Source organism: Cyprinus carpio, chromosome B3 (genome assembly GCF_018340385.1).
Source record: "Cyprinus carpio isolate SPL01 chromosome B3, ASM1834038v1, whole genome shotgun sequence".
NCBI classification, from domain to species: Eukaryota; Metazoa; Chordata; class Actinopteri; order Cypriniformes; family Cyprinidae; genus Cyprinus; species Cyprinus carpio.
In genome coordinates, this window is record NC_056599.1 from 4,576,287 (window position 1) to 4,588,899 (window position 12,613).

A 12,613-nucleotide genomic window follows, 5' to 3' on the forward strand; every position below is an offset into this window, starting at 1 on the left:
ATTTCTTGGTAAACAGGTGCAGTGACTTTGGTTTTTTAAAAAACACAATGGACCAACACCAGTAGATGACATTGCACCCCAAATCATCACAGACTGTGGAAACTTAACACTGGACTTCAAGCAACTTGGGCTATGAGCTTCTCCACCCTTCCTCCAGACTCTAGGACCTTGGTTTCCAAATGAAATACAAAACTTGCTCTCATCTGAAAAAGAACACTTTGGACCACTGGGCAAGAGTCCAGTTCTTCTTCTCCTTAGCCCAGGTAAGACGCCTCTGACATTGTCTGTGGTTCAGGAGTGGCTTAACAAGAGGAATACGACAACTGTAGCCAAATTCCTTGACACGTCTGTGTGTGGTGGCTCTTGGTGCCTTGACCCCAGCCTCAGTCCATTCCTTGTGAAGTTTACTCAAATTCTTGAATGGATTTTGCTTGACAATCCTCATAAGGCTGCGGTTCTCTCGGCTGGTTGTGCATCTTTTTCTTCCACACTTTTTCCTTCCACTCAACTTTCTGTTAACATGCTTGGATACAGCACTCTGTGAATCGATTCCCATCACAGACCTCAAACTTTTTGACATTCAGGAACAGTTCTCTCTCCAAACAAAAAAACGATCAAACAAATGAACACACAAAAGCACTTTCGCTCAGGTCTGATATAATTCATCTTATTTCCCTCACATGCTCGCTGCTGCACTAAATGTTTATTTCAGCAGGAAGACAGCAGAAAATATGCACAAGTAGCGCTGAACCCGATGAGAACAATGCAGAAATGACACCTTTAAGTGCTTTTAGAAATATATGGATGAAAAAATGATTGCCAATTACTAAAATAGACACTTGTAAAATGATGTCTGAGGTATTTATTAACAATTGTATGCTTTTCTTTTTAATTTATTAAAGTTGAAATTTATTGAACATCCTTGAGACAGTCACACCATAGGACAATTTAATGTATTTCCTCAGCGACCAGCACGGATCAGCTCCAGGCATGACGAGGCGGATATCGTCCTCTTTCAGAAGGCCAAACAAAGTAGTTTCGCTTTCACAGTGAAATACACAGCGTCTTTACAACATGGCGGCGGCAGCAACAACAATACTACAACGTGAATAAAAGGTTCGCCGCCTTTCTTTGCGTGAACATCTGGGCGGCGTTATGAAAATCTCCCCACACAGTGACGTAGAGATGTGGTGGCGTGTTTAAATGAGCCGTTTTAGGAGGGCGTGGACGAGTCTTAACTTTTATAAAGAATATCTCTTTGGATTTGAGACTTTAGTCTTTTCAACTTTACAGATCTTCTTTATCAGAGTGTGAATTACCCCACCATAATTGGGGGGTACTGCTCCTTCACTTCTTCTATGACCATCATGGTCCACTACCATATCAATCCCCACCGTGATCGCCAAGTGCAACATAATCAGTAGGCTACAGAATATCTCATTGTTATTATATATCCAAAAGAGAACTGTTTTGATCAACTCAAAAGCTAGAAGTTAAGTGCACTGAAATACCATTCTAATTTAAAAGTAATACCTTTACAAGAAGCCATATAAAAATATGAAATAATAGAATGTAAAAACAATACTAACCAATTAAAAACAAATTCAAATACGAACATGTACTATTTAGCCTAGGCTCGTTTTATGTTTCCACAGGTTTCCCTGATGTTATGTTTGTTTTCAAATTCAGTTTAGTTTTAATTAGTTTTTAAAGTGGGTTTTTTGAAAATGCTTAGTTTTTATTAGTTTTAGTGTTAGTTTTAGTCACATCTTCTACAGAATTCACACCCTATACAAATACCACAGCTGTACAATTTTCACACCCTATACTAAATGTACCCTATACAGTCAATAGCCTACTCGATCTGGATTGAAGCAGCAAACATTCAGTGTAAAAGTAAAAAAAATGACATAACATTATTTAATATTTGAATCACAGCTTATATAGTGTTTTGACATCGACAACCACAACCAAAAAGTGCATTTTACCTCAAACTTGCGACTAGTTAACTTTCTCAAGAAGGCTCAATCGCTTCTCGGGTCGACATTAACACACTAACAAAATTATATTCAGAATTATATTAGAATATTTTTATACCACTTTTTAATGTGTGATTTTGTAAAGTAGAGCTGCAACTAACGATTATTTTTTCTGTCGACCAACCTAGCGATTATTTTTTCGATTAGTCGACTACTCTAACGATTATTTTTATATTAGTTTTTATATTTTTTTGCTTAATCTAGTGTTCTTTTTTTGATTAACTAATTAATCCTTTGGATAACTTTACAAAAAATAAGTACAACTTCTAATATAATATTTCAACTTTTATTTTTTTTTTTTTTCCAAAAAATACTTCAATGTGGTTGAAGTTTTTACAGTATACAAAAATAAAGTGCCAAAAATAAAATGTAAACAACACTTTAGCATCAGGCACGAATAATGCCATATGAATTCAAAAGCATTCAAAATGCCATATAAATTCAACAAAAGCACTGCTCAACACTGTGCAAAAATACATGAAAGACATATACAAAAATAAAGTGCCAAAAAATAAAATGTAAACAACACTTTAGGGCATCAGGCATGAATAATGCCATATAAAAACACTTTGCAAAAGATGCATTCTGAAGGCATTATGTGGTTTGAAGTAGTAACACACCACAAAAATACTGGTCAACAACACTATGTAAAACATACCTAAAAGGTAACATAGTTTTAAAGGAGCCAAGTCCAACAAAAGCACTGCTCAACACTGTGCAAAAATAATGGCAAATACAGTGCAAAGATTACCTGAAGGCATCAGTGCAAAAGGTTAGGGGCCTGTGTTACTAATTATATAGCATTGAAAGTGACGTGACGTGACATTCAGCCAAGTATGGTTTACCCATACTCAGAATTCGTGCTCTGCATTTAACCCATCCGAAGTGCACACACACAGAGCAGTGAACACACACACACACTGTGAACACACACCCGGAGCAGTGGGCAGCCATTTTTATGCTGCGGCGCCCGGGGAGCAGTTGGGGGTTCGATGCCTTGCTCAAGGGCACCTAAGTCATGGTATTGAAGGAATGGAGGAAGGTTAGCATATCGACATGCTCTGAAGTTAGGCTTGCTCTTTTTTTAGTCACAATGTTGCCAGCAACTGAGAAAAGCCTTTCAGATGGGGTTGATGTTGCAGGCACAGACAAGAAAACTCTTTGCCAGCATGGCCAAGATGGGAAACCTCACTTCATTTTCCTTCCACCATTTCACCGGATTTTCTTCCTTGGAATAGTAAAGTACATGTGTATCTCATTCCTCACAGCTTCACTGTGAGTTTCTTGATCTTGGATGTGACCAGTGTCATCCTCACCATTACTGTGGTCATCTGAATCTGAACCGAGCAAAGTGTCCAACAGAGACACTTGCCTCTTCTCTGAAAATTTCATGTCTGCACTGGCTGTCTGAACCTGTTCCTCACATTGATGTTGATGTGTTTGCCCCTCATATCTTCTTTTCTCTTCAAGAGCAAGAGCTTGGACCTTGAGGTGAACTTTTAAACTGTCCTCTGCTGGCAGGAATTTTAGTTTGCGGAATCTGGGGTCCAGGGCTGCTGCAATAAGACTTTTCTCCATCATCTCTGAATTTAGTTTCCCGCTCCCATCTTGATGTCATCTCCTGTGCAGCAACACTTTGGAAAGCCTTGACTGCTGCTGTCTCGAAAATTGTGCTCTGTATGGATTTCTGGAGGCCCTTTACCAGAGGAGGTAGAGCGGAACCAGTCACATAGGACTCTCCACTCAAGAAAACAGTAGCACACTCGAAAGGCCTCAGGACTTGTTCCACTTCCTCAAGTAAGTTCCACTGTTCATGTTTTAAATCCAGGAAGCGCTTCCCCCTCGTGGTGTGACATCAGGATCGGAAAGTGTTGCAGTCACAGGCTACCTCTGTTCAAGCAGGCGGCTGATCATGTGTAAAGTACTGTTCCATCTTACGGATACATCATTTATTAGTGCATGCTCAGGGGTACCCATTTGTTGCTGCTTTGCTTTAAGCTTTGTAGTGGCCAGCTCACTTTTTTTAAAAATGTTCCACAAGGCACTTTGCAGCCCTCAGTGTCTTGCTGATCTGGGGATCCCTCAGGGCATGGTTGACAACTAACTGCAATGTATGACCAGCACACCTGAGAGAAGAGATGCCATGCTTTTCTTCCAAAATACGCAGAGCAGCGACAACATTTGCAGCATTAGCATTATCAGCTTTTTGTGATAGACTGGAACTTTCTCCATTCCCAGGAGCAGAAGCCACCATCACCTAGTTTTCATTTTTTCGTTCGTTTTCGTTAACGATTATAACCTTGGACCCCCCCAAAACTGATATTTCTGTCCCTTTGGGGGTTTTTTTTGTTTCTGTAATTCGTACTATGTTCTTTATGCACCAAGAGCTTGTAACACTCCAAAGAGAAAGGAAAAATTGAAATCGCACCATATGACCCCTTTAAATTATGACATTATTAATTATTTATTTATTTATTTTTTATCTTGTGTGACTGTGAACTAAAGAGTTTAAAATTTTAAATTAAAGAGTTTAACATTGCTTAAGAGAAATGTATCAAAATTCAGTGAGATTAATGCTTAATGCAAAAACAATTAATGCTTAAAATAATAATTAATTTTCTGGGTTGGCATGACAGCCCAGATTAAAATGCAAAAATAATTAAATATAAGTGTAAAGATGTAGAAACAGAATTAAGCAACATCAAAGTGAAGGCAAAAATCTGAGACCAGACACGAGACAGGGTTCACAAGAATGAGAGTATACAAGATTTTTACACTATTTTAAGAAATCTTAACTGATGAAAAACATACCTGGAAAAATAGTCTGCAGGTGCATTTGAAATCTTGCAATAAATACCATCTCAGTTCTGCTTTCTGAGTATGAATTATAATATGCAATAACAGACAATCCTCAAGCACTGTAAAATATTTTGCAACAAATTCAACTGACTTCTCTTTCGTATGATTTCATGAGTCTCTTCAGATCTACAGAATTGTACTTGCAGGCTATGAGTTTGTAGAATGTTTGACCTCCTATCTGAACTTTTTTCCACAAATTGATCATAAAAAAAAGAAAAAAAAAGAACAGTTATTATTAAGTGCAACCATAATCAAAGTAGGCTACTCTCTCAATATTCAAACCAAAGTGCAAACAGAAACCACAATTTTCTTCAAACATGATACAGAGCTAAGAGATGGTTATAACTACACATCCTATTATAGTGTGCATACTAATTACAGTCTAGATATTGTATGCGTTTGAATGCACGCACACATCCTTTTTAGTTTCGCTTTCGATTTTGCGATCGGGACCGGAAGTGCTGAGCGCGCATTGCATTCTACACGATTTGTCAGACACTTACAGTGCGTGTCCACGAACGTGTTTAATTTATTCCTATGGGAGTATAGTTTTAGAGAACTCTCCAGCTCAGCTCTTCTGTTGCCATCTTCACCATCATCTCCCCTTACTCCCGTGACTGCTGTCTGAACTTCTGACACGGGGCCCCCTGGTGGCCATGGGGGCCCTATGCAGCCGCTTATACCGCTTACTAGGTAGGGCCGGCACTGCTGTCCATCATAAACATAATGCATAAACATAAAGAATTTAATGAAGTGTTTCTCTCACCTCTGAATATAGTCTCGTATCTGAACTGCAGTGAAAGAAAAAACCATTAGAGAAGCATTTATATCGTTTATGAATGTTTCATTGATTAACGCAGTATAAGTTCACTGTGTTTATGTAGGCTATAAATAAACATCATTTATGTGTGTATTTAATTATATATAAATAATAGAATAATTATAATAATTACATATAATCATCAGTTTTTTCATTTAGGGTCACATTTCTACTCATTTCTTGATCTTTAAAAAATGTGCAGTTTGAGATTATACTCTCTTTACAGATGCTGTTTCTTCTTATTGTTCTTTTACTTTTTCCTTTTCTTTCTTTTTTTTCATTCTTCATGATGCCTTTCCATTGAATCAGAACTGGTTTATCTAGATGAGCTGCAGATTCAATTTTCTTCGAGGAAGAAAGCACTGCAGGTTTAATGGTACTGCCTTCATTGCAGCAGATCACTTTCACTTTGACGACGGAGAGAGATGAACTGAACTTCAGCTGAACATGGAGCTGCTTATGATCCTTTTAGTGACTGTAATTCCAGTTATATCTGACGGTAAGCACATGTGTTTATTTCTCTTTAAGTTAGTTCTGAAGGAAAGGCACATAGTTAATTATGTCCTGTTTAAATCTCTGCAAACTTACAGGATCAGTTAAAGTTTTGGACACATTTGACTGAATTTATTTTGCTTGTGATTGTAAAAATATTTTTTGCTGTAGAGGCTTCTGCTTAAATGTTTGAAATGAGATGAATGTGCCTATATGGATTACTTTACAGAACAGTTAATCAAAGTGTAATTATTTGTATTAATCATCCTCATGTGTTCTCCTTCAGTAGAGTGTAAATCAGTGCATGTGTTATAAATACATGTTAAGAGCACCTTTACATGAATCTCTCCTGCTTCACTCGTCATCTTCAGCATGATTTTGCTTCATGTCTTAAGTGTTCAGTAGTTTTGTAGGTTGATTTTCTTGAGATGATGATGATGATGATGATGATGATTCTGAAAGCTTTTATTCAGATTTATTTTTTCTCGTTATATATTTTTGTGTATATGTGTTTCTAATCATAAAGCAGATTTTGGTGATTTCTGTTCTTTGCAGTTCTCATAGTCTGCAAAATAAGTGAAGCTGGTAGTTTTTATTTATTTTTTTATACACAGTGTAGTCTCCATATATTTAAATATTTAATTTAAGTGAACGTGATTGTAACTGAAGGCGAAGACAGATTGTGTTTTCATTTGAAATTCATTCGAGTTCATTTATCCAGCACTTCCTTTAGAGATACTTTTTAATTTTTTTCAAAAGTGATGTTTTTTCCAAATTAATCAGAACCAGTCTGCATTAGTTGCAGTTTCTCTGTAAACTTGAACAGCTTTCAACCAGATGCACCAGAATGATCTCTTATTAAACTTCAGTTTGACTTTGACGATTATTTATCATAACTGAACATGGGCCTGTATGTGTTTATATTTGTGTTATTCTAATGATAATTGTGTTATTCTAATAATATTAAATGGTTTGTACTTTCTTTATTTCTCTTTAATCTAAAGTTGGTGAAATAAGCACACACAATTAACAAATGAAAAGGCACAAACATGTATTTCTTTTTGCACCTAAACTTTTCATGAAGAATATTTCTGTGGATGATCTGCAGTAGAGAGTAAAGGAAAAGCAGTGTTTTAAATGCTTCCCATGATGCACCTCTTGAAGCTGAAGGTCCAGAGAGAGCAGAGCTGAATTCTAGACAAAAAAACAAGCTCAAAGATTTGATTAACTTTGGTTTGGTAACATTCATGTCAGATATTGTCATGTTGTCATTTTTATCAGGTCATGTTATCTGCTTACCTGATTTGACCCAGCGTTTACAACCTGTTTTTTTTTCTATAACAATAGAAGTGAAAGAATTTCTGTCAATGATTAATAAACACTGTTTGCTTGTGAAGTGCAAAAGCAAAAAACAGAACTGAATCTGACACAGATAATCACAGGGACTTGTGAACTTGATTTGAATCCCTCTGCTGGGAGGTTAATGAGGTAGTGTAAAGTTATTAGTGAATGAGACCCTTCTGTGATAATAGATGACAGCGGTGTATTCAAGCCCAGTGGCAGCTCTTCAATAAAGGACTCCTCCCTGAGCCACACACACACACAATATTTTTCATTATTATACATTATATACATTGATATTTGCATGATGTATGATAGAGAATCATCTGTGCTCCTCCTATATGACCCCTCTGCCTGTCCTCATGTGTAAAGTTCAGCTCTGGCTCAAGTGTGTGTCTCTGGAGGACAGGGAAAGTTTTTACAATTCATCACGAAAGCTGCCTGTTCCACATAAAGGCAGATTAAATGCAAATCCAGCATAGACCATATCTGTGTCTGTATCTGTGTAAGACCAATTCCCTTCTATCACTGTAAAAATGGTGATATTGTTATTAAACATAATAAAGTGGAAAGCATCCCTGGATCTTGGATGGCTTACTGATGTCATCACCACTGTGAGTTTGGTCTGGTTTTATAGTGTATCAATAATCAAAATAACCAAATCCAGGATAAAAAAAGACAAAAATACATAGATATTTCTTTAAGGATATTTAAGACTCTGAATGAGATCAGTGGATCACATCAGTAGATCACCATCAACACCTGATCATAATTTCTCCTGCTGTTTCTTGATATTACAAAAGTGTCTTATTAATACAAAGTTGCTGCAGCCAGAGAAAAGCTAACATTCAAAAGTCAAGGGCCAAGAGCCCAACAAAAGCTAAACACTAATCCCCTTAATGATAAGTAAATATATATACAGTATATATATGTTCAATAAATCATCATCTGATCCTCTGTAAACTCTCAATAAGAAGTATAATGTAAATGTATTCGACCGCGCTGTCCAGTGTATCATGCAGCTTTGCCACACAGATTTTACAACCGCACAACTAAATAAAATGAGTGGCGGGGCAGAAGTAGACTATGAGGTAATGAGGGTGCTCTGTCGATGTACACTACCGTTCAAAAGATTGGGATCAGTAAGATTTTTCATATTTTTTACTTAAGTTTTCTTGTGCTCATAAAGGCTGTATTCATTTGACCAAAAATACAGAAAAAAACCCTGTTATTTTGTGAAATATTATTGCAATTTAAAATTATAGTTTCTTTTTTAATATACTTTCAAAAAAAATATAATTTATTCCTGTGATGCGCAGCTGAATTTTCAGCATCATTACTTCAGAAATCATTCTAATATACTGATTTATTATCATTGTTGAAAACAGTTGAGCTGCTTAATATTTTTTTTAGGACCTGTGATACTATTTTCTGAATTATGTGATAAACAAAGAGTTAAAAAGAACAGTGTGTGTGTGTGTGTGTGTGTGTGTGTGTGTGTGTTTTAGATATGTGTTTAATCAAAATATAAATTTTGTGTTACTAAAAGTTTGGGGTCAGTAATTTTTTTTCTTTCTTCCTTTTTTTTAAAGAAATTAATGCTTTTATTCAGCAAGGATGTGTTAAATGGACAAAAAGTGATAGCAAAGACTTAAATTGTTAGAAAAGATTTCTGTTTTGAATAAATGCTCTTCTTTTTAACTTTTTATGTATCAAAGAATCAAAGAAAAAAGGATCAAAGGTTCCAAAAAAATATAAAGCAGCACAACTGTGTTCAACATTGATAATAATCAGAAATGTTTCTTGAGCAGCAGATCATCATATTAGAATGATTTCTGAAGATCATGTGACACTGAAGACTGGAGTAATGTTGCTGAAAATACAGCACTGCGTCACAGAAATAAATTATATTTTAAAGTATATTAAAATAGGAAACCAATATTAGAAATTGCCTTGATGAGCAGAAGAGACTCCACTTAAACACATTAAAAATCTTACTGATCCCAAACTTTTGAACAGCAGTATATATACTTTCTTGTCAGCTCCGTCAGACAACAATTGTTCCCCAATTTGATGTTTATGATCCATTGCTTTAGATATACACATGTTGTGGTCAATATATATATTTGTATTTCATTTCTTCATATCTTGATATTGTGTAATTTAATATGTTTGATTAACTGATTTTTGTAAAAAAAAAAAAAAAAAATAAAAAGTGCATATTGATCTTTTTTTTTTTTTTTTATCAGTGCTTGTTCTGGTTGATCATGTGATCTCCTAAATCAACATGTGATTTCTTAAATCAAGAAGCCATCTCGGTTACATATGTAACCACGGTTCCCTGAATAGGGAACGAGATGCTGCGGTGACGTCACCGTATGGGAACACCTCTCGGTGTGACGAATGTCTGAAGCCCTATACCATCTCGCCAATCCTATTGGCCAAATAGCGCTTGGCACCGCCCTACGCATGCGTACGCATCGTATACCCGAGTGCCGCGCTATTTCGCTCAGATTTCATGAACTGAAGAAGAAGAATGCTATCAGGTATGGAACGGCCGGGACCACAGCATCTCGTTCCCTATTCAGGGAACCGTGGTTACATACGTAACCGAGATGTTCCCTTTCATAGGTCACTTCGATGCTGCGGTGACATCACCGTATGGGAACCCTATACCATAACGCCTGACGTACCTGAGATAGCTGGGATCCAAGGAAAGCATCTGCTCAAGCGGAGAGAACCCGGGAGCCAGGAGCCATCCTTACATCCAGACTGTAAAACTTGATAAAAGTGTTCGGTGAGGACCATCCTGCCGCAGCACAGATATCAGTCATAGAAGATCCACTGAGGGCAGCCTGTGAAGAAGCAACTGCTCTCGTGGAATGAGCTCTAACTCCTAAAGGCAAAGCGAGACCGCGCGCCTCATAGGCTAAAGATATTGCCTCCACCCTCCAATGGGACATGCGTTGCTTCGTGACAGCATGGCCTCTATTTTTGTGTCCAAAACAGACAAACAGCTGGTCGGACTCACGCCATGGGGCTGTTCGATCGACATAAGTCTTGAGCGCTCTGACAGGGCAAAGACTCAGATCTCCTGACCCCGTCTCAGTAGGGGGTAAAGCCTCCAAGACCACTTGCTGAAAATGAAAAGGGTTCGAAGCGACCTTAGGGACATAATTAGGCCTCGGTCGCAGCAATACCTTCACAGAGCCCGGTGCAAAGTCCATGCACGAGGGCGAAACAGAAAGAGCCTGTAAGTCCCCAACTCTCTTGAGGGAGGATAAAGCCATAAGAAGAACTGTCTTTAAGGTCAGGATTTTATCCGGTATAGTTTCCAAGGGCTCAAATGGACGTCCTGATAGACCTTGCAACACAATGGATAAATCCCATGAAGGAACTCGCACAGGGCGGAAAGGCCTCAGCCGTCGCGCACCCTGTAAAAAACGAGAGACCAGCGGATGATGGCCCACTGAAGCACCATCTATATATACGTGGTTAGCTGAAATGGCTGCCACGTAAACTTTCAGAGTTGCTGGCGTTACTCCATCAGAGAAGCGGTCTTGAAGGAACTCCAGTACTGAAGCCACTGGGCAGTAAACCGGATCCATATTACGAAATCCACACCAGGCCGTAAACAGCTTCCATTTGAAAGCATATAAACGTCTCGTAGATGCTGCTCTAGAATTCATTATAGTCTCGGAGGGTTTCCGCGGAAAGACCGGGACATATTAACTCACTCCGCTCAGAGGCCACGCCCACAGTTTCCACAGATCTGGCCTTGGGTGCCAAATCATCCCTCGTGCTTGCGATAGTAAGTCCTGTCTGAGGGGAATCTCCCATGGAGAGCCCGCTACCAGACTGACCAGTTCCGCAAACCACGGCTGTGTGGGCCACCACGGAGCCACCAGCAGCAGCTGCTCCACTCTGTCCAGCCGTATCCTGGACAACACCGCCGGAATTAGATGAATTGGGGGAAAAGCATACAAGCTGGTCCTGGGCCAATCGTGAGCTAATGCATCCAAGCCTAGGGGCGATGGAGGGCATAGGGAGAACCACAGCGGCAATGCGTAGTCGTGCTCGACGCGAATAAGTCCACTCTCGCCTCTCCAAATATCTGCCATAAAAGGCTCACCGTTTGGGGGTGTAATCTCTATTCCCCCTGCTCCAGAGTCTGTCTGGATAGCAGATCCGCTCCGAAGTTCAAACGTCCGGGGACATGAACCGCTCGGATCGACAGAAATCTGTTCTGAGACCAAAGAAGAATATTCCTCGCCAGCTTGCACAGGGGGCGAGAGCGTAATCCTCCTTGATGATTCAGGTACGACACAACCGCCATGTTGTCTGACCTGAGTAGTACATGACGGCCGGTCAGCAGATTTGAGAAATACTGGAGAGCTAGAAAAACCGCCAGTTATTCCAACCTGTTTATATGCCAACCGCGTTGTGTCGCCGTCCATACTTCGTGAGCTGGGCGCCCTTGACAAACAGCTCCCCAACCGGTCAAAGACGCGTCCATCGTGACAGTCTCTCGGGAAGCACAAATCCCCAGCCGAACTCCAGCTAGAAGGAATTCGGTTGACATCCACTGTTTTATTGACATAACACACCTCCGTGTCACCGAAATCGTCCGATGCGGAAAACAACGGGGTGACATGTTCTGACTTTTCGTCCACCACTGAAATGGGCGCATATGAAGTAAGCCCAGACGGATTACAGGGGATGCCGCTGCCATTAGACCTAAAAGTCTGAGGCACAAACTCACCGTCACTGTGTGACCTACTTTGAAGTGACGCACGCATGACGTGAGAGATTGAACGCGCGGGAGAGATAGTCTTGCTGTCATCGCGTGAGAGTCCAAATCTATTCCCAGAAAGGTTATCCGTTGAGAGGGAATTAAAACACTCTTCTGGAAATTCGTGCATAAGCCCAGACTGTTTAGATGATTCAGCACAAGATCCCGGTGAGAGTGTGCTTGAGTCTGCGATTGAGCTAACACCAGCCAATCGTCTAGGTAATTCAACACGCGAACGCCCTGGAGTTGCAACGGGGCCAGAGCTGCGTC

General features: G+C 39.3%; 2 protein-coding genes across 4 annotated transcripts in view; one reads left to right on the plus strand and one right to left on the minus strand.

The window, feature by feature from the left end:
* Positions 1-12,613, minus strand: part of LOC109070911 — a 172,745-nt gene that overhangs the window by 50,942 nt on the left and 109,190 nt on the right. The window contains exon 8 of the mRNA XM_042721281.1: positions 5,665-5,689. Coding sequence (XP_042577215.1) covers positions 5,665-5,689 — 25 coding nt within the window. The remainder of the gene's footprint in view (positions 1-5,664; positions 5,690-12,613) is intronic.
* Positions 1-12,613, plus strand: part of LOC122136711 — a 102,158-nt gene that overhangs the window by 1,698 nt on the left and 87,847 nt on the right. For all 3 annotated transcript variants that reach the window (XM_042721167.1, XM_042721165.1, XM_042721166.1), the window contains exon 2: positions 6,028-6,217. In XM_042721167.1, the coding sequence (XP_042577101.1) occupies positions 6,166-6,217 (52 nt within the window). In that variant the 5' untranslated portion in view covers positions 6,028-6,165. The remainder of the gene's footprint in view (positions 1-6,027; positions 6,218-12,613) is intronic.